Source organism: Dioscorea cayenensis, chromosome 15 (assembly GCF_009730915.1).
Source record: "Dioscorea cayenensis subsp. rotundata cultivar TDr96_F1 chromosome 15, TDr96_F1_v2_PseudoChromosome.rev07_lg8_w22 25.fasta, whole genome shotgun sequence".
Lineage (NCBI taxonomy): Eukaryota > Viridiplantae > Streptophyta > Magnoliopsida > Dioscoreales > Dioscoreaceae > Dioscorea > Dioscorea cayenensis.
The window spans coordinates 7,575,221-7,601,439 of NC_052485.1; the positions used below are offsets into that span (position 1 = coordinate 7,575,221).

At 32.5% G+C, this 26,219-nt stretch overlaps 2 protein-coding genes across 3 annotated transcripts; one reads left to right on the plus strand and one right to left on the minus strand.

Moving 5' to 3' along the window:
• The first annotated feature begins 836 nt into the window (after positions 1–836).
• Positions 837–3,555, plus strand: LOC120277657. Its single transcript, XM_039284514.1, has 3 exons — positions 837–1,889; positions 2,637–2,882; positions 3,466–3,555. The coding sequence occupies exons 1-3, from the start codon at positions 837–839 to the stop codon at positions 3,553–3,555; spliced, it is 1,389 nt and encodes a 462-aa protein (XP_039140448.1).
• Positions 3,556–11,837: 8,282 nt separating this feature from the next.
• LOC120277852 (GDP-mannose 3,5-epimerase 2) lies at positions 11,838–15,809 on the minus strand. 2 transcript variants are annotated; one of them, XM_039284692.1, is made up of 7 exons: positions 15,682–15,809; positions 14,301–14,717; positions 13,077–13,170; positions 12,852–12,981; positions 12,645–12,777; positions 12,351–12,558; positions 12,115–12,270 (listed from the first exon to the last, which is right to left on the minus strand). In XM_039284692.1, the coding sequence occupies exons 2-7, from the start codon at positions 14,714–14,716 to the stop codon at positions 12,115–12,117; spliced, it is 1,137 nt and encodes a 378-aa protein (XP_039140626.1). In that variant the 5' UTR covers position 14,717; positions 15,682–15,809. The 2 variants fall into 2 exon arrangements, with proteins under 2 accessions (XP_039140628.1, XP_039140626.1); XM_039284694.1 differs by lacking the exon at positions 15,682–15,809 and having other exon boundaries at positions 11,838–12,270; positions 14,301–14,716.
• Positions 15,810–26,219: the final 10,410 nt, after the last annotated feature.

Consider the following 26,219-nt stretch of genomic DNA (forward strand, 5'->3'; position numbering starts at 1 on the left):
AAAATCAATTGATGTTGATCTATGTTGAAATTTATGTTTCAAAAGTTCTTTAAAGATTGTATTTTGCTAGAATTCTGGTATTTTGGAAAAGTTGGAAAATTATTTGAGCAGTTGGTATTTATATACTTGATATATACTGTATTTAAGTATTTGAAATTATTAAGCCACTACCGACCAACTGAATGTGCTGTAGCTGCAGGAGCAGGACCCTAGATTGCCTGATCGAGTATAGAGCTAGTCAGGTTGAGTCCAGGATTGCAGTGGGTCCTTCTTCCTTTCTTTTTATTTATTGTTGTTGTGATCTTGTAGCGGTTGTACCCGCAAATTTGAGTTATTGTATTCATGATATTTATGTATTTGAACCTGTAGTTGGTGTAAAGTTGTAAATTGTGATTTGTAGGTCTGATTTTGTTTAAAACAGGGTGTCAGTTTCCAGTTAAAAGGGAATTTTAACTGATGGGTGCCACATTTACCTCAGTAGAAGGGGTGGGTGTGACAAACACAGAAGACAACTCTGGGTCATCGAGACCATCGTAAATATCATATATCTTTTATTCTTTCATTTTTTGTAAATCTCTGCTTACGCGATAGATGTTGTCCTTCTATTTGATTTTAATGGTGTACACATGTGATACAGTGATTGTTATGCTGGTTTTTTTGCGCATTAAAACATTTTCGTATTTATTCACTTTAGATTGTAGTTAGTTTTCGGTTTTGTAGTTTAGATTTTTGCTTTATGTTAAGATTTTGGTAGTAAGAATTCAATTTTACAGTGTTTCTGTTTATTTATTGATTTAACAACTTACTTTTTCCATCATACTAGGGAAACATTGTCAATGCTACCGCCAGTTTTACATAGAGGACCTTTAACAATAAGTAATCCGACAAGAGATTCAGAAGCTGAGTTTACTATGATTGGTCATCGTTTTGAAAATGCGAAAGACTTTAAGGATGCATTGTGTGACTTAGCCGTCAAACGCAATTTCAACTTTCGGTTCATAAAGAATGATAAAGATAGAGTGACTGTGACATGTGCTGATGAAGATTGTCAATGGCGTGTTCATGCCTCAAGAGATGGAAACCTTCCTACATTCAGGATTAAAACAACACAACATGAACACAAATGCGGTGGGGGCATCAACGCACCATTTCACCCGAGAGCATCAAAGAAATGGGTTAGTAGGAAGGTAGTGATGAAATTACGTGATCGGCCTCTGTATCGAGCAGTGGATATACAACGAGATATATTACGTGACCACGGTGTTCGTCTGCCGTATAAACAAGCCTGGATGGGTAAAGAGTTAGCAAAGGGAATTCTTCATCGTAGTGATATAGCAAGCTATGATCTGTTGGTATGGTATGCAGCAAAAGTTTCTGAAACTAACCCAGGTAGCGTCGTTATTATTGACACTGATGGAGAACGATTCAAGCGTGGGTTTTTCTGTTTTCGTGCTTCTCTTGATGGTTTCAAGCGGGGTTGTAGGCCTATGCTTTTTCTAGATGGAACTCACTTGTTGGGCAAATATGGCGGTATCCTTCTTGGTGCAACAGCTAAAGATGGAAATGAAAGATTTTTTCATTTGGCGTTTGCTATCGTGGATAATGAAACTGATGATAACTGGACATGGTTTACATCAACTTTGGGTGATGCAATATACGGTGATGACGACTACACCAACATAATCATATTCATCTCGGATCGGTCGAAAGGACTTGTAAATGCCATTGCGAAGGTTTTTCCTTCATCCCCGCATGCTTATTGCTTGCGACATCTACATGCAAATTTTCTTAAATCAAATGGGCAGCTAGGAAAGTCATTAAAAGATGAGTGCTGGAGTTTGATTATGAAGATTGCATATGCGTGTACGTCTTTCGAATATGATGAAGCTGTACGCTCCCTATTGGCCACATTAGGACAAGCACACCATTGGATGTTCCAGAAATCGGACATATCACATTGGTGTAATTACTTGTTTAGAGGCCAGCGGTGGGGTGAAATGTACTCCAACGTCGTGAGAATCTTTTTAATGCATGGATAAGAGAAGCACGACACCTTCACGTGTGTAAGATGGTAGATGCAATAAGGTGGTACCCATAATAGAATGCAAAGTTGTTACATGCTTTCCCGTATTCATGTTTTTTTCAACCATTTGCTTTTTAATATTGTTCTTTCTTTCGTTACGATTTCGCTTAATCTATTTACTATTAGAGGTTTGAGTTACGTATTTTTATATTTCCCTTTCGTTTATCACGTTCTATCGTTTAGTATTAGTAGTTGGTGTTTACAAATTATGCAATGTGTTCTACAGTTTGTACTTGCATTATTATCCCTAAATCTTGTTATATTTTACATTTACTATCGTAATGGTATGCTCCACGGTGCAATTGATACAACCTATGTTCATGTTGTTAGGTTTAAGATGATGAACATGATGTACTAACCGACGTAATTGTTGCTTGAAAATGGGAATCTTATCTTTGCCTCCCGTGATACACAAGAAGATTGAAGTGATAGTCAAAGAAAGCAGGTGCTTATGGATAGGGTTGTTCGGGATGGAGAACAGCTTCGAGGTTGTTGACCACCGAGTAATTCTGCTAATTTGTGTGCTCGAACATGCTCTTGTCGCCACTGGCAGGTTTACGGAATACCATGTAAGCATGCTTGCGCAGCGATTATGCAAACTGATACAAATATACATCGCTTCATTGAACTATACTACACTGTCGAATCCTACAAGTTGACATACAAAGAATCGATATTCCCTGTACCAGATCATGACAAACCGTTGGATGAATCTCGCCAACTCCGTATTCGACCACCTATCTCAAAGAAAAGGCCTGGTCGTCCGAGGCGCAAGCGGATTGAGTCACAAGCATGGCATGTGCGTGAAATACATTGTAGCCGTTGCCACTCAATCGGACATAACAGGGCAACATGTAATGAAGTAATCGCAGACTAAACACTAGGTGGTGTGCATCTTTTTGTTAAACAATGAAATAGGGTAACATGTTTTGAAAATCGTCCATCCAACCATATATGTTAATTTGTAATACTGGCCGTGGATAGCGAATTTTGAAGTGTAAATAGCGTTTTCGGTTAGCAGTTAATGAAAATGAACTGCTATCTGTGTAAGTAAACAACAAACCACACATATAAACGTAGTCATATATTAATGAGCGGCATATTCAATTTATAAACAACAAACACAATAGTTGGATACGAGTAAGCTTTATTGGTCAGCAAGCATTGAAAGTGATGTATAAAGCGAGTAAGTCATTTGGAGCTAGCATTTATGATCAGTAATAGACAAAAATGACTTTTGTTGTTAATTTGTATAGCATAAGTTAGTAAGACAGTACAGTAATGACTGTTTTTATTAAAGTAAATATTCAAACACAATAATGACTGTTCTTAGGGAAGTAAGACAGATGCAGATGAAAGTGAGGACATTCATTTCATGTTAGGCATTTGACTTTTTCGAAAGACAATCATTAGGCAGTGCTAAAGTGCTCGCATTAATCTCTGGGATGGGTGACGTGGTTATTGGCTGTTGATCATTTTCTTTTTGGCTTTGTGGTCGCGCATCATCCATTTTTTCCCCATCCTCTGTACTTGCCTCTGATGCTTGCATAGGCAATGCTAACTGGGGTGTGTTTCGTGTAATGTCATCTGACAAGATGCGTACAACGTACTCTAGTCGCAGATGGGCAACATCTGAATGGGGTACACTGAGTTCCTCGCCATGCAGAAGCTGTTCCATGAAGCGCATCAGGTGCACTGGACAATCGACATTGTCCTCCCTCTCGTCAAGGCGATCACGAACATGGGTAAGGGTATACGATGCCGCCTCATTGATATTGAATTTTTATCTGCAAAAGCGATCTTCAAACAAGGAGCAGCTGCAAAAACACGAAAAATAGAGTTACAAAAAAAGTACCAGAAACTCGAAATGGGTATCAATATTACCATGGCATTTCGTTTGCATGATCATAAAAGCCCCGGACTACGGACGGATGAATAATGAAAAATATGCCTTCTCGTCTTTGTCGAGTACAATAAGATGGTAATGTTTGTTCAAAGCAACCGGCATGAGAACAAGTTTTTACTCCGCCATAATCTTCTAAAAGTCGGGGACATCATTTTATCAAGACCATCAACCGAATGCTCCCTCGCCGCGATGAGCAAAGCGCCATGGGTCTACAAATTGTGACAGGTCTATCGAACTCGTGGGGGGATTTCTTCAAAGAATCGAGTAACATAAGGACGAACATATCGATGACAGAATCTGGCACCATAAGTTTACCATCGATTAAAGCATGAAGATGACATCGGGTCGTGTGGCCCATACATTACTCCATACAGTAGTCCTAGTATCATATCAAGGAAACATATGAACAACATATAATAAATATAAACACTTACAATAAAAATAAACAATTACAATGATATCTAAATTGCTATTTGTAATACTAGCATGCACAAATTGAAATTTGCAGAGAAAATTTGAAAAACGCTCAATACACCATGATAGTGAAGGTTTAATTTTGAATTCAATAAGGATAGTGTCAAATTGAACCAGCACAGTGCGAAATTTTGTTGAGGTACTTACTCGTCTATTCTGCTGTTGAGAAACACACTCAATGCCATTTGTTGTAATTTTTTCAGACGGCCAAAAACTCATGGGTCGCTCCTGGAATGAAATCTTTTGGAGGTTCTTTTATGTTCTCATGGCATATATGTAACCCAGTGTCTTCTAAACTGGTGGGGATATCTTGTATTTCCTCTCCGGGGATGGTTCCTTCTCCCCTCTTTTACAAATAATTTTTTTCATCATTTTTTTCGGTTGGGTTAAGGACTCTATGGCATTATCAATGTCATCGGTTGTTTGCTCATTAAGCACACTCATTTTGTGATGGAGTTGCACTGTCCTTTTCTTTCCTTTTTCGAGTGCCGACATTTTTTTGTTGAGGGAGCAAGTGTTGGGCAAGAGGATTTCATTGCCCTTGTAGCTCGCTGGTGGCTTCTCATCTTTGGGGACGCTTGGGATCACGTCCCCGCCAATGGGGGTTTCGATACTCGTGGCTTGGACGCCACTTTCTTGAACTTTTTTGGCCGGGGGTTCAGACGGATCATCATGGGGTGGTTGCTCCTCATTCCTGTTGATGACATCTTCCTTCCTTTCAAGAACACTTACCTTTGCACGAAGTGCTATCAACTCTTCCATCAAAGTTTCATAGTTCTCGTCTTTTGTGGCCTTCCTCACTGGACTTGAGGATAGCGATTGCTGGCCAGACTCCAACTGTGTGCTATCTGACTACCTACTATGCTGACCTTTCGTCTGGGAGGGCTCCCCCTTCATTTTCCCATCTAATTTCCTTCGCCTTGTCCTCACATACTTAGGTGCTTTCATAGCATCGGATGTCTCTAAAACCATCAATGAGTTATTCCGTTGAACCTTTCCATATCTGAGCAGTTCGATTTCAGATTCTCTGTCGGCCATGAGTGGAACAAACTAGCAGAAGATAACAAACATCAACGAAAACATGTACATTAGAAATTAATACATAAAAAATCTTTGCATAAAATAAACATCTTATATAACATACTGAACATTTATATAAATAAGTAAACAAGTTTGCCAAATTGTGACATGATTGGTGTGAAACAACATTACAATTGTAAATATTAATTTCATCATCGATACTTATGAGTACTATATTGTAATATTAAAACCGAAATTAGAATATTCACGAGTACATGCTAAACTATGCATACCTTCTTGCCCTCTAGTGAATCAATCAAGGCACTAGCAGCAGCTTGTTTCTTGTAACTACCAACACCATAACAGAGAATGCGTGGTGTCCTTCCAAAGTGAATCTTCTTCCCGTTACCTGTGACTTCATAAAACCATATGATTAATGCCATAGTACAACCCCTTACGTATCCTATCCTTGATTGCTTCCCGGCACATCTCTCTTTCACACGAGCAGCTGCGAGAGGTACATCATCCATCATCCATTTATGTATAGCTTGTGCCCATGCGTACTGTCCTATTGTTGATAGATTGTCCACATAGAAGGGTAACCATGCCGGTGACGAACATGAAGTTGTGGGGAAAAGGAGAAATCCTAGAATGTACACTAATAAAAGCTTCACAAAACTTTCTTCTTTCTTGCTTTCTCTTCTTACCACCATGTTCATTAATGACCTCACCAGGCAGTCCTTGTTTCGGTCTACTCCTTTACTGAAGTATTCCTCTTCAAATACAGAACGTTCCTTTTTTCCTTTTGAAGTCAATGGCAGTGACATCACATTGCAATCCTAATATTAATGAAACATCTTCGGTCTTGAATTGCAGAAAACTATCCCCCAAATGGAATGTGTTTCTCCTTTCATCAAACATCTGCATTAATGCATCCAAAACACTGCGCTCTTGGACTATGGGCTCAATGTCCATGAGGTGGCTGAATGGTGTCCTTCGAAGTATATCCCAATGCCTTCGTGTCATCATCTTCTTCAATCGGTTGATGGTATCAACAATCGATGCTAAAATAACAACGTCCGTTCACAAGATTTTTCCGAATCGTCACCCATAATCTTCCTAATCACACAAACAAAAACAAAACCGGTCGAGCGACATATATTTATTGAATAACAAAGTCATAACCCACTATATCTTTCCCCAAACAATATAAATTGCCCATAATATCAACAACAACTCACGATCAGCAAGCAATTGTCATCCAGTAATTGAACGTAACAACGTAAATGTAAACAATAACCACCGATAGTAATCCTATTCATAATAAAAAAATGCATGAATCCTAAATGTTAATGATCCATTCACATCTTCTTTGGTTCTAAATGTTAATCATCCATTCATAATACAACTAAAGAGATACAATCTTATCTGTAATGTGATTGTTAGGCATGAACAACAAATACATTTGTAAATCACCGGCCCTAAAATAAATTCCACATGTTGATATCAACGTTATTAGAGAGATTCTGCACACATAAGACATTTGTTTTCATGCATTCATGCGGATTTATTCATTACAACTGAAATTAGGGCACAAACCTATTGTACAAACTAACTACACACTCAAATTTCATGTCTTCGTCAAGAGATTTCAAGGAATTTCGTGGCTTATGAACAATGATAATCCAATTTAACAAACAATAAACTATAAATGCAAGATAAGACTAACCAAAGGGTGTTGGCCTCCAATGCCGTCGGCCTTCGAACCTTTTTTTCCCTTCAGTGTCCAAACAGAAGGCAAGGATGCTCTCAAGCTTTCTCCTTCTCTCCGGTAGCAGCGACACGAATGACGACCGACTGAGATATGGTCGTTCAATGGAAAAAAGACGAAAAGGCTTTCTTTTCTCGGGAGAAGAAGAAATGAGTATGGGGATGTGATGTGATGGTTACTTTAACTATTTTACATTTTCAAAATTTTATAACCAACTGAGGGCAATCCCGTCATTTTACTCTATTTTTAACACCGTTAGTGGACTGTTAGACTTGAAAGTATTTCTATAGAAAAGGGGGGACTTATAAGGGATATGGAAAAGTCAAAGGACTTTTTACTCCATTGACAAAATGGGAGGGATGCTCCACGCAATTCCTCTTTATCTAATAATTGGATTCTACATGGTACTTGGGGTGTAAACGAGCCGAACCGAGCCGAGTCTAGCCGAGTATCACTAGGTTAGAGCTTGGCTCGTTTACATTTTTCAGAGGCCCGAGCCTATCGAGCCATGTTTTTTATGCTCAAGTTCGGCTCGTAAATCCCAAAATTAGTTATATACAAACTAAGCTCGAGAAGCTTGAGCTCGTTTAAACTTGATTAACCTGTCATTTTCAAATAATGTAAATAAATCTTATATAATTCATAATAAAACTCTAAATTCAACTTATGTTCATTATATTTATAATAATATTCCAAGCTCCAAATTTTACTAATTTGGGGTTAGAATTTAGTAATTAGAATAATGTGGCTTATATGTGTAGGTATTTTTGTAATTTAAATATAACTAATTTTATAATATTTATTATATAGAAGCTCGTTTAGGCTCGTGAGCCTCACGAGTTGAGTATTTTTAGGCTCGAGCTCGGCTTGCCAAATTAAACGAGTAGCTCGAGCTTGGGTTGACTCGTGAAAAGTTGAATCGAATTCGAGCACTGACCGAACCAATCTCAGGTAGCTCACTAGCAGCTTGACTCATTTACACCCGTACTTGATACACTTTACTTAAAAAAAAAATATTTACTAAAAAAATATATATATCTTTTTATAGTGTTTATGCAATTAAAGATTTAACATGATAAACAATGATATATTATTTTGAGCGCACATGGCAAGCTGTTATTGCCCTGCATATTGTATCTTAGTCTACCCCCCATACTAAATCCATATGGTTCGTTAAACCGCATACCACCATATCTATTTATTTCTTTGACAATTCTTTTGTGGGGTGGCACTTGCCGTCTTTATCAATATATATATATATATATATATATATATATATATATATATATATATGAGGATGAATCTTCTACGAACGTCTATAGATTTCAAATCTATGAAAGTTCATCTAAACTGTTTGATTGAAATCCAATAGTGATCAACTATTTCAGCAATAGTATTACTGTACTTATAAATAGTAGTATAGTAAAAGTGGAATGTACGGTACTTTGATCTGAATCGTAGATAATGATTGCAATAATGGTTGAATCATTTACAGTCGTTCAATCTTATTTCTACTAAACCTATAATTGCAATTAAACTAAACCTCAGCACACCAAAACAACCAGTTACAGTCGAGTACCATGACCGGATAACCGTTGATGCTACTGTTGACATACCAATCTCTTTCTATCTCTCTTCTCTCAATTCTCTCTACACCTTTGCAAACTCTGGGAGGTTCCTATGAACGCTGGCAGATGATGTTCCCCTTGTATGCGTGTGTGTGTGTGTGTGTGTGTGTGTGAGAGAGAGAGAGAGAGAGAGAGAGAGAGAGAGAGAGAGCCCGCTAATAATGATATCAATAAAATTGACCTCCTGCTCTTATTTGTGCTGACGTTTATAAAATTAAATTAAAGCATAGATAAAACTGAAATCAAATTAATTTCCTTTTTTAATTTTTGAGATTCCAATTATATAATTCGAAAGATACACTTTCCCCAGGATGTTTGGTATTGAATTTTTGTTTAAATTTGGAAGGATATACTCCTTCCATTACTAAATACATGTTGTTTTAAGAAAAAAAAATTATTCCAAAATAGTTGTCATTTTATAATATCAAGGCAATATTTATTCTATTTTTTCAATTTTACTCATCTCCAATTTCCTAAGTTATATAAATGAAGAAAGTAATATTTATAGTCCCAAAAAAAATACATGGTTTCAAGAGATGGATAGTTCAGTAATTTGGTTGTTTTTTATGTTAAATTTATGATAATTTAATGTTATTCTTAATTCTTGTGTAACATCCTTAAACGACATTCCTAGCGAGTACATGATGACAATACCCTTCATAAATGTACCTTATAAAATCTCAAATTATTTAAAAAAAAATTTGGACTTGTTTATTATTATTGTTTTTTAGAACTTTTATATAAAGGTGAATAAGTTTTTTGGATTAATATTTATAAAAATTAGAAGTTTTATTAGAAAAGAAAATTAAATTCTTTAGTGTATTGAGATTTGGTTAATGAGATTATTCTTTGTTTTCTATATTCAGATGAAATTGCTAAGGAAAATTTTTTTTACAGAGGAGATAAATTATAATATATTGAACCATCATAAAATTTTGTTTCTCTGTATTATTATTATTATTTTTCTTTGCTATTCTCTGTGGATATTGCACAACACTAACCCCTTAAGTTTTTCTCCTCTCTTATATAATTCAAACCAACGACCAAGTGATTTATTGATATCTGGATCTTTGTTTGAATAACTGATGAGAGTTCAAATCTAAGGGTGAGGGCATATTATTGGAAATGTGAGTAATAGTTGTGGATAGGTGGTTGTGTCCTCACTTGCCCCTCATCTTGGTGAATAAAAAAAAAGTGTGTAATAACTCCCATTATTAGCAGTGGTCTTTTTATCTTTTTCATAATATATATATATATATAAAAGGAAATATCATATATGAGATGCTATGATAAAGGGCTCCTCTCAAAGTCATAGGAATAACTCATGGTTTAGCAGTGGTCCCACCTTTTATCTTTTTCATAAAATAAATAGGTCCCCAAGATAGAGGGAGAGATGTTAATATCCTCCACATATATTTGTATTATTATTGGATGACTGTCATCACTCAGACCTTGCCCATTCATTCAATAAATGGCCCCAAAGTTTCCATGTATATACATGCATGAAGGGAAGTTATATTCTCTTAATATTCCACAAACAAGTGGGAATTGAATGTGAAAGAGAAACTAATAAGACTTTTTATTTTTCTTTCATGCGGATTATACTCTAACACGAACAATAAAGAGAGTGTGATTTTTTTGTTTTTTGTTTTTTTTTGTTTTCCTTACGAAGGGAGTATGCCTCTAGGTTAGTCAAGTAACTTGCGTAAAATTAATACTTCACACACTATCATTTTGAATTATTGCGGTCTGCATGGAGATTCAAACTCTCACTATATTTTTTTCCTCTATCAAAAAACCCAGAATTAGTGCTGATAACCACCCAAACTTAGCGCCGTAGACTATTTTTTAAGATTTTTTTATTTTCATAAATTATTGGTTTATTTTCCATGAAAATGTTATATATATATATATATATATGAATTTTCATGCTAAATAATGTGAAGTCAATTTATGTATAATTATCATATTTGCAGTAGGCTAGCAGTAAGACATTTGCCTCTCATACGAGATGTCAACTTTCTCCAAATTCATGGTTAAGGCATAATAAGTTTTTATGGTGGTTTGTCCACATTATTACAGTAGTAGAAAAGCTTTGGTGAAATGCAATAGGTAAAGTTCATGTAATTCACTATTAGATTTTCTATAGTTATTTTGAAATAAGTAATTTAATGGAAAGAGTAAGTGTATTATAGAAAAATTGTTATATTTTAATATATTTTTGGAACATGTGTCAAAATTCAATGAGTACTACACTAACCACACATATCACAATGCACCTAAGTTGACCTCATATATATAATTATCATTTAGAGCTAAGTTGTATTGAGTATTACTGTATATAATAAACAGTTTTGTTAAATAATGTGAATTACTTTAAAGTCATGTTTTTGGGAGTTAGTTCTATAATGATAACAATAATAATAATAATAACATTATTCAATTATTTTCAACTTATTATCTAATATTTTTTTGCTCTTTATATGACCTCCAAAATAATAATATGATTATTTACATATCTCCGAAAATCCAAAGAAGAATTGATTTTTCTCCAATCAAGTTGATTATTTAAATATAAAATGTAAATAAATATAAAAATTAAAGAAAAAAAACTATCATTATATCTTAAAATGTAAATATGCTCCAAGTTTATAAGTATATTTTTAAAAAAATTGAAGTTAAAAATATCTTCATATTTTTTTTAATATTAAAATACAAGTATCTGATGCTTCCATGGAAATACAATAAAATATATATTAGTTTATTCAAAAAAGGTACATCATGAGAGACAAAGTCAGTCAAACTGAGCTATCAGTTGTTTAAAAGTCTCAATTTCCAAACGTTCAAACTGACTTGATGTAGATTTCTTAGGAAGAAATTTGGAATGCAAATAAGAAAAAATTAAAAGCATTGATTATGACAAGAGAAGAGAACAACCAGCTCTTAAACTAAATAAAATCCATAAAAATAGAACAATTTTGATAAAACAAGAAATACAGCATATTCTATTAATCACTTATTTGTAACTCATACATATAGAGAGAAAGAGGCATGCAGAACTAGCAAGCCATTTTGAAGACTAATAGAACACACTAGAACATGAAATGAACATAGAAACAAAAGCAGTTCCCTGATAAATATATCAGAGTCAAAAAAGACGATGAAAAAGACGGTAGTACAACATTCGGATATGATAATCCCATACAGCAGGAATATCATGAGTTCAACGACTTTACTCCTTGCCATCGGCGGCACGAAGCGAGCCCAACTGGACGGGCGCTTGAGTTCCGACCACCTTGGAAGAACCGTAAATGGACAAGTCGATGCCTTGAGCTTTCTCCTTTTCGATCTGTTCCTTAATCCAGAAGTATGTGAATCTGAGTCCATCCTGTTGACAAAAAGATTGACAAGGTTGTAAAACATCGTGTTGAAATGGTACGGAAATTAGTTAGGACCAAGTGTGTGTACCTTCAGTTTCATCGTCGGGGCCCAGCCGAGCTTCTCCTTAATAAGAGTGTTATCGGAATTGCGCCCTCGAACACCCTCCGGCCCCGGGATGTGATGGATGGGAAGTTGCTTGTTCTCGAAGCTGAGAACAATTTCAGCCATCTCATTCATGCTCACCATTTCATCACTTCCGATGTTCACTGGCTCACGGAAGTCCGACTTTGTCAATCTGAAACAAATACAAAAAGACCAATTCATTGATGAACTACTACCTAAAATGAATGATTGTAAGCATGATGTTGAACAGGTTGTTACCTCAGAACACCCTCCACACATTCATCAATGAAAGTGAAGGATCGAGTTTGGAGTCCATCGCCCCACATTTCAAACACGTCAGCAGAAGTGATCGCCTTTCGACAGAAAGCAGCAGGGGCCTTCTCCCTTCCACCTACACCATCAATTTTTAAAAGTTTACTTTTGTGAAAAATGTGCAAACAATAGCACCGGAGCGAAATGGATTACCTTTCCATGTTCCGAATGGGCCATAGATGTTATGGAAACGGCCAATCCTACATTCGATGCCAAAGTCCTTGGTATAATGCTTGCATAACTCCTCGGTAGCAAGCTTCTCCAAGCCATAAGCATCTTGAGGCTAAATGTAGGAAAATAATAAGCACGAAATGGAGAGATGTTAATAAAATGGCCCACATGAGACCAAAAATGTTTGATTACTAAAACTGGGCAAACCTCTGCAGGCCAAGCATCAGACTCCTTCAAGCTCACATTAGTCTCCAACTGCTTGAATTCAGGGTAAATGCAAGCACTAGAGGCATAGAAGAACCTGCACGCGATCATTTAGAAAGTTCATCATGACATAACTAAAACTGCAAGGCTGTAGTTATTCCAAGGTTCCCGCGGTAAGGGTACTTAAAAACCCAAAAATGACAGAAAAATAATTCTGACCTAATCTTATTTTGTATAACATTTATTTTAGCATAATTATCAACAAGAGAAAAGAACAATACCATAGTATCCTCCAACTAACAAGAGACTCTATAATAAATAGGATTTACTTCCAGAATCCAGATCAAACATGACTTACCAAATTAATCTCAGGATGACAAGCAAATGTTCATAAGACATTCATTGATAAGAAATAGAAATCCACGGAAAGAATTTTTTTTTTAATCAAAGAAAAGAAAGGTAACAAAAATAACTTTGCATAAATTTACACAAATGTACAAACAAGCATAAGCAAGGGATCACAACAATTGAGAATACAGAGCAAAATTCCATGTGAATCAGAGTTGAATACAAATACCCAAAGAAAAAAATCAGAAACATATATTTAATCTCTAGGAAACTCAACCAAAGTTTGTGCTCCTAAATTTGAAATATTTACAAAGAAATTAAAAGGTGTGAATCTAAGTAATTTTAGTCTAAGTTCCAACTTCCAAGTGTTTCTCAGATAACATGTTTTCATTTGAAGTGATTCTCTCCTTCAAAGATTTATTTGATAAAATGGCAAAAAAAGAAAGCAACAAAATATTCCAAGATTTGCATGCCCATGGATTTTTTTTTTTTTTTTTATTTCTTATTTGTCATCACCACAAACATCCGCAAAATTGGGAAAGATGTACTAGAATAATTCTAAATAACAAATTTGTCGTTTGCATTCTGAATCTATTCTAGCGTGAAAAGCTGAAAACATAACTAGTGTTGTCTAAACAATGTCCGTGATCAACAACATTGATGTCCTCATTGAGATGATTTAGTCTATCATGTTACCACATGACAAACATCTAATAAAAATGGAGGGAACAGAAACAAAACAGCAGAAAAATACTCCATGCAAACAGCAAACACCTATTAAAAAGTTCAGAATAGAGCAAACACAAGAACGAAATCGAAAGCTATTCTTTGACAAATCAGAACTATTAAACAGAAAAAAGACATGAGATATAGACATACCTTTTGACGCTGTTAATCCTTGCAGCTTCAAGCATGTTAAAACTGATCATGGTATTATTGTACATGATCACTGAATGGTTGGACTGGATGAAACCCATGCCTCCCATATCAGCTGCAAGGTTAAATACATGATCCACACCTTGAGTAACTTTTAGGCAGTTGTCCATCACCCTGAGGTCAACAAGGTGGAACTCATGGCAGAACATGTCCTCAGTCATGTGCTCATTTTTTTTCCAATCAGAAGCAATAATGTAGTGGCCCTCACTCTTCAGACGCCGTGCAATGTGGGAGGCAATGAAGCCACCAGCACCAGTTATGGAGATACGGAGCTTCTCAGTTGGCCAGTAAGGCTCCCTCTCCAAATTTGCATAAGTATACTCACCAAAATTGGTGCCATTATTTCCATTGCTGCCCATTCTGCAAAATTTAAATTATCAGAAAGTATTTCAGCCTTTCAGAGACTCATAAGGCCAAAAGCAGTTAAAGAAGCAGTAGAAACAAAGATCCAAGGAGATAAGGCATAAGAAATTGAACATGTGGTACAGATAAAAAAAACAAGACAAGATGCAAAGCAATTATTTTTCCCCCCATATACAAGCAGGAGATAATCCATCAAGAACCTTAGCACTCACAAAATACTGAAAAGAAAATGAAAGAACATGACCACATGTTAGAGCAGCTATAGCTTTTGTAAAATACAACAAGCCCTCTATAGCAACTATCAAAGCAGGAACTACGATAAAAACGTAAGAAATACTTACTTAACTTCAAAAACCGAAGCCAAATCATCTCATGAAAACATCAGCAGTCCAAAAAAGAACAACCTTACCCAATCCATTAGCAGCTGGCCATAAAAGGCCCTATTTTGAAAATCTCATAAAACATTGAATATGGATTCTCAAGCTAAAAACTATTCAGCAGAACAACAAAAAGAAAATATTCAATCTTTCCCACAGTAACTATGTATCATCTTAAGGACAAACATCACAGCAAACACAAAACATCAATCAATACTACTACAAAAAAAACACCAAAAAAGAAATTAACAAATTCATGCCCCATGACACAAATAACAGATAAAAAAGAGAAAGAAGCCTTTTCTTCCCTCAGAATGATTCCTAAAACAAAGAAGAAGAAGAAGAAGAAGAAGAAGAAGAAGAAGAAAAATCACATTTTTTTTGCACTTCCACCATCACTATCAACCATAAATCAAACCCCAAACCCCCAAAAATCCCCCTATCAAACCGCAAAAAATGAAAAGAAAAATAACAAATTCAAACAAGCACAACAATAATACGAGATACCCAAAAAAAAAAATCAAAAAAAATCAAAAAAAGACCACAAATCACAAGAACTCTATGCCGCAAGACCAAATTTTTACCTCGACCTCGGCTTTCCAAGCACAACCACAAGAGAGAAAGAGGGAGAGAGACCAACAAAGATGAATATAGAAAGAGCGCAAGAGAGAGAGAGAGAGAGAGGGGAGCAGTGAAGAAGCGTGAAGGGAGATCTCCCAAGGGGTCCATTTTATAAAGACGAACGCGAGTCCCGGAGAAAATTATAAAAAAAAAAAAATTGTTTATTATTAATTTTTTACTTGTGTAGTTTTAAAGGTTACTGAAATTATTATTTACTTGATATTTAAGTTAACTAATAACCCTGATTGGAATGCTGAAAATTTAGAAAAAAAATTGTTTATTTTTTAAAATAATTATTTTAAATACAATATGTTTTTTTAGAACAATTTAAAATTATGTTTAACTTTCTTATATTTATTTAAATAGATTTTAATTTTATTTTTCATTTTATATATATTTTTTTTGGTTTTTTTATCTCACCTGTTTAGTGGGAAACAAATCCTGCAGTTTGAGTTTGGGTATTAAAAGTTTTATTTCATTTTATTTTATTTTACAAAAATTACAAGTGAGGTACAGAGATACATTGATTATGGTGTTATGATTTTTTTGAAATTTAACATATAAGGTAGGCTAAATAATTTGTCACATAAATCTAAAATAATATATTATAAGTATAATCCATGATGGTAAATTTCCCTGTCATAGATTTAAATTTTTGGCCAACTCATTCATCATTATAATGAGATACCACTAGACTACTAGTGGTTCTCAAGTATTAAAAGTAAACCCGGTAAATAATTATTTTTTTTACAAATATAAAGAATGTTGGATTGAAAAATAATAATAATAATAATAATAATAATAATAATAATAATAATAATAATAATAATAGCACAGGTGATGCAACACATTACAAGTGATTTAGTTGCCGCATAAATTCTTTTTATGATAAGATATGTTCTGCTAATTTTTAATTTTAACGAAAGATAGTTTTTTTTATGATGTAAATTAGAAAATTTTTTACTACTATAATTTTTTGATAAAAAAATTTAGGAAGTTGCCTTATACTAAATTGGTTTTTTGGTGCTGTATGTGCTATATTGTTTCAGCTTTCACAAAATATAGAGTGACAAAAAAAAAATTGTATTGTATGGCATTTTAAATTTTTGTATATCAAACCAACCTAAAGATTAGAACTGAAAATCATTTGATCAACCCAAACCACTTAAGTGAACCGAATCTATCACTTGGTTCAACCCCATTTGGCATTTCATAAATTTAATTAAAGAACATATTTACTGATTTCTCTAATAGAAATTTTTACTATAAAATATTTATAATAATTTAAATAGATTAAATTAATTCAACACAGGTTGAAATTCCACTGTAAGTGATCAAAACCTAATTTTTATTTTATTAAAAGTATATAATCTAGATAGATATTTCTTAAATAAAATATAAAAATTAAGCACTAGGAGAATTCTCTTCTATTAATATGACAATTAAGCTCAATATACTTATTTAATTGAAAATATATCGTCGCTATAATTTTTAAATATATGATTCAATTAACAAAAATAAAATAAAACCAAAACTATTTTATTAAAGTAAAAAAAAATATAAAAATCTTTCATATAATTTAATTCATGTAACCCCAACACATGGTCATATATAAACCGCATAAAATTTCTGAAATTATAAATTATTTTTGTTAGATTTTTTATTTTTTTGGTTTTTTTCTTATCTTGGATCCGATATTGGTGGGGACCACGGAGATGGACGGTCATGATTAAAGGATCAAATGAAAGAGTGGGCCCATAGAAGATTTATGTACGGCTAGGTACATCGTGGACGCATCTGGTCCAAAAAGCTTCTCCTTTTTATTCTTTTCCTCGTTTTTATTTTAGTACTTTCGTTCTCTCAAAATGGGATCAAGCTTAAAACGTGGCACCTATTTGCATTCAATATCTAAGTTATAAAACTTCCTAATTATATTATGCATACTATATTTACAACCACCGCAATTCGGTGCATTGAAATATTAAAAGAATGGTGAATTGATAGATCCAAAATTAAATTTTTGGAGCAGACTTTATATGTATTGTAGCATAGCATGGCAGAGAGATTTATTAACTGTGTTTGGTTCTATAAATATCTTTTGGGAGTGCACTTAATATGCTTTAATTGTCCCATATAATATCTATATATGAGTTAATAAATCTCTAAGGTTTCGTTAAGCCATTGTAACTGGTACAACAATATATGTCTATCTTTTAATATCTCTTTATAAAGTGGTTTTTGTTGATTTTTATCAAAACAATAAATAAATAGTTAATTTGTTAATTAAATAATCTACAGTTAAGTGATGTAAGATCGAATCTCTGTATTGCGCTGAAAATACCTAGATATTTGATAATGAATGAGGTTATTATCTAGATTTTTTTTAGTGGTTTGGGTGCACTGTATTTTTATTGCTTAGAATTAACAACAAGAAAAAGCTTATTCAATTGCGTGGCGAATCTGAAGTCTTTGGAAACGCCCGGAGGATCCAGCAAATCAATTTGGACAATAAGTTAAATGATCTTAGAAAAGAAAAGATAGGGTTTTTTTTTTTTTATCAAAATTGGATACCTACTTGCTTGGAAATTTTTGGCTCAAATTAAATGGAGGAAATATGAAAGTGAGTGAAAGGAACATTTTTTTTTAAGTGTATTGTTTTTATTTTTTATTTTTACTTTTTTAATTACCCATAAGAGAAAAAGTTATCATCCTTTCATATTAGAAAACAGTAAATTTTACCAATTTTAAATGAAAATAGACTATATATATATATTTTTTAAAAAAATTCATTTTAAAGTTATTCTATAATTTTTTTAAGATTTATTTTAGACAATGTTCTGAAACCGACTAGGGGAGAGACCCAAAAAGGTTTCTAGGTCAAGGGTCAATGGTTGACCCGGGATGGACCGGTTATAAATAATATATATATATATATATATATATATATATATATATATATATATATATATATATATATAATTTTAATTAAATATAAGATTATAAAATATAATATAAATTACTAAAATTTTGAAAAATAATAATACAAAGTATAACAAACAAATATTTTTTTTATAATTTAAGTACCAATAAATAGCAATAATTCTAATAAACCTAAAATCATTTTATATCATATAACAAATTATTATAATTTATAAGTATAACAATTACCATGTATATGGATGAGGTAAATCATATGTATATATTTGATGACTTTATAAAAAGAAAATAGTGTAAAATGTAAACCCAAATTTAAGATTAATTCCAATTAACTAGATTCGGTTTTTAAAAATTTGGTATTAATTGATATTTAATTAGATTATGCATATGAATATTTTATGTTTCATGTGTTTGAGAAGAGCATGAATTTTTATTTTTAAAAAGTAGGAAAGTAGAAAATTTTATTATAAAATAAATTTAACCAAACTCAGTGACCTAGTCGGGTTTGGTCGAACCAGGTTCAACCGGTCGGATCAACCCAAGTTTCAAAACACTGATTTTAGATATTTTTGATATAATATTTGTAAATCTGCTTTATTGTTCTTCTTTTGTGAGATCATCTTTGCTTTTGTAACCTTTATTGTTCTTTATTTTTTTTTCTTTGAATTTTTGTTCCTCTTTATTTTAACAAAGTTGTGTTTTATCTATTTTTTTTATAAAAATATATATAATACTGTAAAAATTATATGGATGTGTGGGGCTTTGAAATGTTCCATTGGAAATTTTACTACGTTTCATTTATCAAAACACAAAAAAAAATTTAGATATTTGATCCCTTGTTGGTTTGTATTTTTTGTTTTGTAAATCTATTTTTACTTGTATATAACATAAACTATTTAGTATATGAAAGATATCATTAGCTTATTTTTCAATTAAAATCTCCAAGTCTATAATAAGATCTTTTTTTATTATTATTAAGTTAGAAGTTGGTGCTTGTTTCTTGATATCAAAATTAGAGAATCTCTCTTTGCTTTTTCACCTCAAATTGATATTAAGTAGAAAAATTAATCACATATTAAATTAAAAAGAAAATTTTCGGAGGAAGAAAGTTTTGTGGTTACTAGAAAAGTCTTAGGCCTGGCAACGAACCGAACTCGAACAAGCTGAGCCCAGATCGAGTTCAGTTTGAAATTCTAATTTGTAGCTTGAGTTTGGTTCAAGTTCGAAATTCTAATCTTTGTTCAAATTCGGTTTGGGTTCAAAATTTTAATCTTCAGCTCGAATTTGGTTCGAGTTCGATTCAAAAAACTGTAAATATGCTAAATTCATAAATTTGTAACAAATCACATAAATTTGGAAAAAATTACATAATTGCTAAAAAAAGTACTTTTAGAGAGTTCATTCAACAATACATTTCTCTTCTTTTCCTTTGAGTGACTTCTCATACAAACAATCACTGGACTTGTTCTGAACTGAGTGTAATAAAATGAATGATACATGATCAAAAGTTAGAAATCATTAGCAACAAAAACTTTAACATTCAGATTTAAAGATTAAGGATTCAAAAGAAGAACAACTAATTAATTAATGATGATACTTACGACAGTGAAGAGCCAGTGAGGGGCAAACTCAAAGTTACAATGCCCCATGTTGTTCATGAAGTCAAGATACACCACATAGAAAAAAAAGACCAAGAATTGAGCTTGTTCTGGTGTAGAATCAGATGGATGCATACATTGGAACTGCATAAAAAATGACCACTAGTTATACACTTTATTTTAAAGGTGAAGTCCATAAATCATGCTCAATATTGGAGGCAAGAATGGTCCCACTATGCCTTTCTGAATTTTCCAATCAATTGGATTCAAAGCTGCAGCTTCCACTTTCAACAATATCTGATCTTTCTTAAGCGAAAGTATAGGAACCTCAACACACTACAAGAAACTTGACTAATGTCTACAGTAAACATTAGTAGGAAAATATATTAAAATCGTAGGTAAAACTTATCATCTACGAAAAACAATCGTAGAGCCAAACGTAGAGAATGCCCCGTAGGTAATAGTATTTAGCTACCATTTCCTGTTTTCATAGCCCAAACTTGGAACCTTTCTCTACGTTATTTTCGTAGAGAAATGTAAATGAAATTTGTGGCTAAATTTAAAAAAATCGTAGAGGGAAAAGATTATTTGCTGCGAATAAAATTGTAGGCAATGGTTTCCTTAATTCTCTACGAAATTTAGCTACAAAAAATTTCGTTGAGAATAGTGGATTTTTCTTGTTCCATTATGCTTTCTCTACGATAATTTTCGTAGAAAATTGTGGTATTTGTCTACAATTTTCATATTCGTAGTGATTTTATCTTGTTTTATCATTTAGCTACAATTATTTTTGCAATCAATGTTTAACAAATTGTAGGAAATGGTTTAAATTTTCACTGCAATATTAATATAAAAATCGTGCTAATAATTCATTGTTAATATAAATATTGAATTCAAAGGTATCCAAAAGTAACATGTTCAATATAACCATTTGGTCTACAATCATTCCAAAAACTAAGTTACCATCCAAATACAAAAGCATCAAAAGACCAAAGTATCAATGCTAACTTGTCTCTACCACTTGTACCATAAAAGAAATCCATGCAAATTTGTGTCCCACTCCTTTGTCAATACTTTTCTTGTAATAAATTATAAAATAAAATTACTATATATATCACATATAATATTTCATAAAAAAAAACTTAAATTTTTATTTAAGAGTTACTCTTAGAATAAGTTTGTTATCCAAGCAAAAACTAATAATTATTAAACAAATAACAAACTACCCATGTCTGAATTGTCATCAGAGAGAGAGAGAGAGAGAGAGAGAGAGAGAAACAACATCCCCACAAAGACCATTTATGCAACACAACAAACAATGACAATTAAATCTGGATCCAAAAGCACAGTGCTCACTTGGCCAACTAACTTTCACATAGAAGCAAGCTTTTAAGATTGAACAATAATCTTGAGTAAAATTAAAAAAAAAATTTATAAAAACCGAAGTAGCAACACAAGCAAGATGTCATTTTGATCATAGAAAAGGAAAAGGCAAAGTAGAGTTTCGATTACAAAAGCATACAAGCAAATGAAACACCAACAATCCATAATCCAATTAATAAACTTGAAAACTAATACACATGGAAGCATGAAAAAGACGAGCCATTTAACAATGTTTTAAAGTTGTAAACAAAATCCCTAACATCAATTCTCTAGGAAAATTTCTTGCTAAAAAATTCATACATTTCAATTCTCACCTAAGAATCATCATAAGAAATAACCCCAAAATTCCACAATTGAGCACCTTGACAAATAATCCAATCTTAAAAAAATCAAAAGAAGTAAAAAAAGCAAACAACAAGTGATGATTGTTCCTTTTCTCAAGAGCAACACAAGATTCAACCAAACAATATCACAATCCAAAAAAAAAGAATCAAGGTCTCAAAGGTATTGAAAGCAAAACCCTTATTCGAATAAAATCAAGCAAAAACAAACAAGATCTGAAGCATCAAACCCCAAGTATAGATCTATTGAGAAAAAGAAGAGGATGAGAAGGGAGAGTACCTTGGGGCACGTGGCCAGGGATCGCTGACAAGTAGGATGGATGACGAAGAAAGCCGAACGAAAAGGGTTTGATGTAAGGGTGAGAAGAAGCAGCGGTGGGGGCAGCGAGGCTGGGAGTTCTGCGATGCGTCAGGGCGGGGGCGGCGAAGCTAGGAGTTCGGCGACACGTCAGGGCGGGAGCGGCGAAGATCTCTTTGTCTTTCTCTCTTCTCTTGCTTGCGGAGGAGAACGGAATGGTTTTTACAATGGTCTGGATCTTTCTCTAGGGTTTCTAGATACCAAAGAAGTTCAAGAAATCAAGAGATGAGAGAATTAAGGATAGCTACTAGAAAGACTAATCCAATCCATTATGATGTACCTGAAAATACAACATTATTTTTACTTGACCAACCATCAGAAGAGGCAAATACAACGGGTACACTAATTAGTAAGATTGATGAAGTCGCAATTAATGCAAAAATAGCTAATTGGAAAGCGGCAGCGAGGATGTGGTATCTGGTATGTTGGGAGACGGGGAAGTGGGGATTGGGGAGTGGATTTAGGGTTTCAAGATTATTTTTTATAATTTCAACCGTTAGATCAAATGATTCAACGGTTAAGAAAAAAGTAATTAAAAATGATGTTGTAATTTAAATTATTTTTTATTTTAATTTTAAAAATTAAATATAAATTTAAAAACACAACCAATAATAATAATTATTATTACATATATTATATAATATATATATATATATATTCTAACTTCGAACCAAACTCGATCGAGCTGACTCTAGCTTGAGTTCAACACGTTTATTGTTCGAGCTCAAATTTGAGTTTAAGTTCAGTTTGTTATTAAAATGATCGAATCGAATTCGAACCAATATCAAACCAAACTCGAGCTGCTCGTGAACAGTTTGATTGTTTATCGGCCATAGTTGTGTAATTATGATAATATTGTTTAGTACTTATATAAACCTTTTTTTGTTGAAAAAAATAAAAATGAATAAATAATTTCTTTTAAGAAAAAGAAAACTGCACACAAACTGCACACAAATTTTATTGTATTTAAATAAATATAAAATTGTTAATTAAAGGAAAATTTGTGCACGAAGAAAATTTAATCAGGCAAAAAAAAGGTTTTAAAAGATCTTCACATGATAACTTGGGGGTAATCTCAACAAGGACCAAGGTTTTGTTTTTCTTGGAAAGAGGTTCACAAGAGGACAAATGTTTTTTTTAAGGGCACCCCATAGACAATTATTACCCTTACCAATAGGTCTACAAATTTTTCTTGTATTTGTATAAAACATAAATAAATATAAAAAGTTCCTAATTTTTTTTTAACTTTAATTTTAAATAACAAAAAAAATTAAAATAATTTATAATAACTTAAAAAATTTTGAGACATGTCAAAATAATTTTAAAATGGATAAAAAAAAAGTTGCATTTAATTTGTTTATCCATCAAATTAAATTACTAGCATATATTTTTAAGTGAAGAAAATAAACATCAAGTAGTTCTCTTATTTTAAATTGAAGTAATCATCAACTTATTTATTCATTACAATCAGGGTTGGCTCTTATATTTCCCTTTGATCTTGAACTATATGGTTATTATTATTGTGCTCATCATGTTGTCCTTGAAAAAAATTATTAACTTAAAAATTTTATATATTTTTATAACTAATCATAATAACATGGTGTTAACCATTATTCAAAGATATACATTTTTTTACTAATATATTTTTGTACAAATTGATATGCATAATTTGAAAACTATTTTTTTATTTTATTTTTTATTTTATAAATTGGAATAAAATAATCTAATATGTATATGTGTGTGACAAATAAAAGTGCCCATATTTAAGAGAATTTAAGAGTGTGCACGTGAAGGGACTTAGTACTTATGAGCCAAAAGGAGATTAACAAAATAATTATTCTTTTTAAAAAATATTTATGAAAATTTATTGTTCGGTACATTGATATTTTACATATTGGTTTATATATATATATATATATAATTTATTATATAGTCTCTTAATTTTTTTATAAATTAATATATATAGTATAAAAATAATTTTTAAAAAATATTTGTGAAAGTGTAATCCTATAGTTTTAGTTGTCTGAAAATAAATATTTTGATCCAAATTCCACATCTATCTATATATAGCCTTTTCCTATAGCATATTGGTAATAAATTATAGCTCAAGTGGTTAATTTTTTGCTCTCCAACTTTGAGAACATATTTTTAATAATAATAAAATAATAATAATAATAATAATAAAATCAACATGGCGGTTTGCCAGGCTCAACTTGCCGGGTTGATGAACCTAGATGTCCGATGGGTCACCCCGCTAGGTCAGAAGACAACTCATCGGGTTAATGAACTCGATTGACCTGGGGGGTCACGCTGCCGGGTCACAGGTTCAGAAACCTCTGACCCACTACCGTGCTTGCCAGTTACAGGTCGCTCACCTGGCCATTGGGTCCTCTAACCCGGCATGACCTGGCGGGTTTCCCGGGGTAGGCCGAGCTAATTCTCGGCTCGTGCACCCCTCTATGAAATCGGATTTTTTTTAAATATTGTTTATTTTTTGATTAATTACCAAAATAGGTATTTTTGTAATTATTTTCGAAAATAAACATTTTACTTTTTTTAGGTCAAAATATCAAAATGGTCCCTCTATTTTGTGTTTTTCGCCCTTTTAGTCCCTCTAATATAAAACCCGCCTTTGTGGTCCTCGTATTTTCACATTTTTGTCTTTTTGATCCTCTAATTGATGGATCTGCCTTTTTGGTCCTTTCAGTTGATGAATTAGAGGGACCAAAAAGGATGAAAATGTTTAAATACGAGGATCAAAAGGGCGGATTTTACAACTAAAGGACAAAAATGTGCAAATAGAAGGACCAAAAAGGCAGATTTTATAATAGAGGGACTAAAAGGATGGAAAATGAAAAATAGATTTATACCTTCTTTTGATATTTATACCTTCTTTTTAATATTAAACTTTAGGATTTTTTTAAAAAAATTGTGGGTTCCACTAGTTTTTTAATATTAAGATTTTATTTTTAAAATCATGGATACTACTGGTTTTTTTAATTAAAAAACAATTTTACATTGAAGCCCTTAAAATTTCATAATATATTTTAATAACTTATTTTATTCCCACTTCTGCTCTCATATATCTACTTTCTCTAATTCTAACAAGCTATTAATAATTTAAATAATTTTAATATTTTTTCATAACAACCAAATATTAAACATTTAAAAATTTTAACAATTAAAATTTTAACATGTAAAAATTACTCACACAACTAAAACAAACTCACTTGATATTTTAAATGGACCAAAATAATTACATATATTATAAAATGGTTCAACAATTACAATATTTAGTTTACATAATTAAATACGACTTGGACCAACGACATTCGGACAATTTCGACGGCTATGACCTTCATTGCGACATAAACCACATCGCTTCAGCTGACCGCCTCCCTTATGTCCATCTCATTATGAATTTGGTGGATTATGGGCCCCGAAAGTAGTCTTTCACATTGTAAGATCAGCATATAGACATGGACCATTATAGGGGTCCAGTACTTCTCATATTATGAAATTATAATGGTTTCAATGTAAAACTGTTTTTTAATTTAAAAAACTATCAGGACCTGTGGTTTTTAAAAAAAAATTTAAAGATTAAAAACCTAGTAGAACACACAACTTTAAAAAATAAAATAAAATTTTAATATTAAAATACTAGTAGAACCCACAACCTTTTAAAAAAACCTAACATAATGTTTGGATTCAAATGTAAAAGCGAAAGTTTGGGAAAAGAAAGGAAGGGTTTAACCCTGCTATGGATAAATAAATTTTATGGAGGAAAAGAAAAGGAGAGTTTTCTGATAAGACTTATTTGGTTAAAGAAGGAAAGGGAAGGGAGAGGATATACAATAATATGATTTACCAATTATACCTTTATT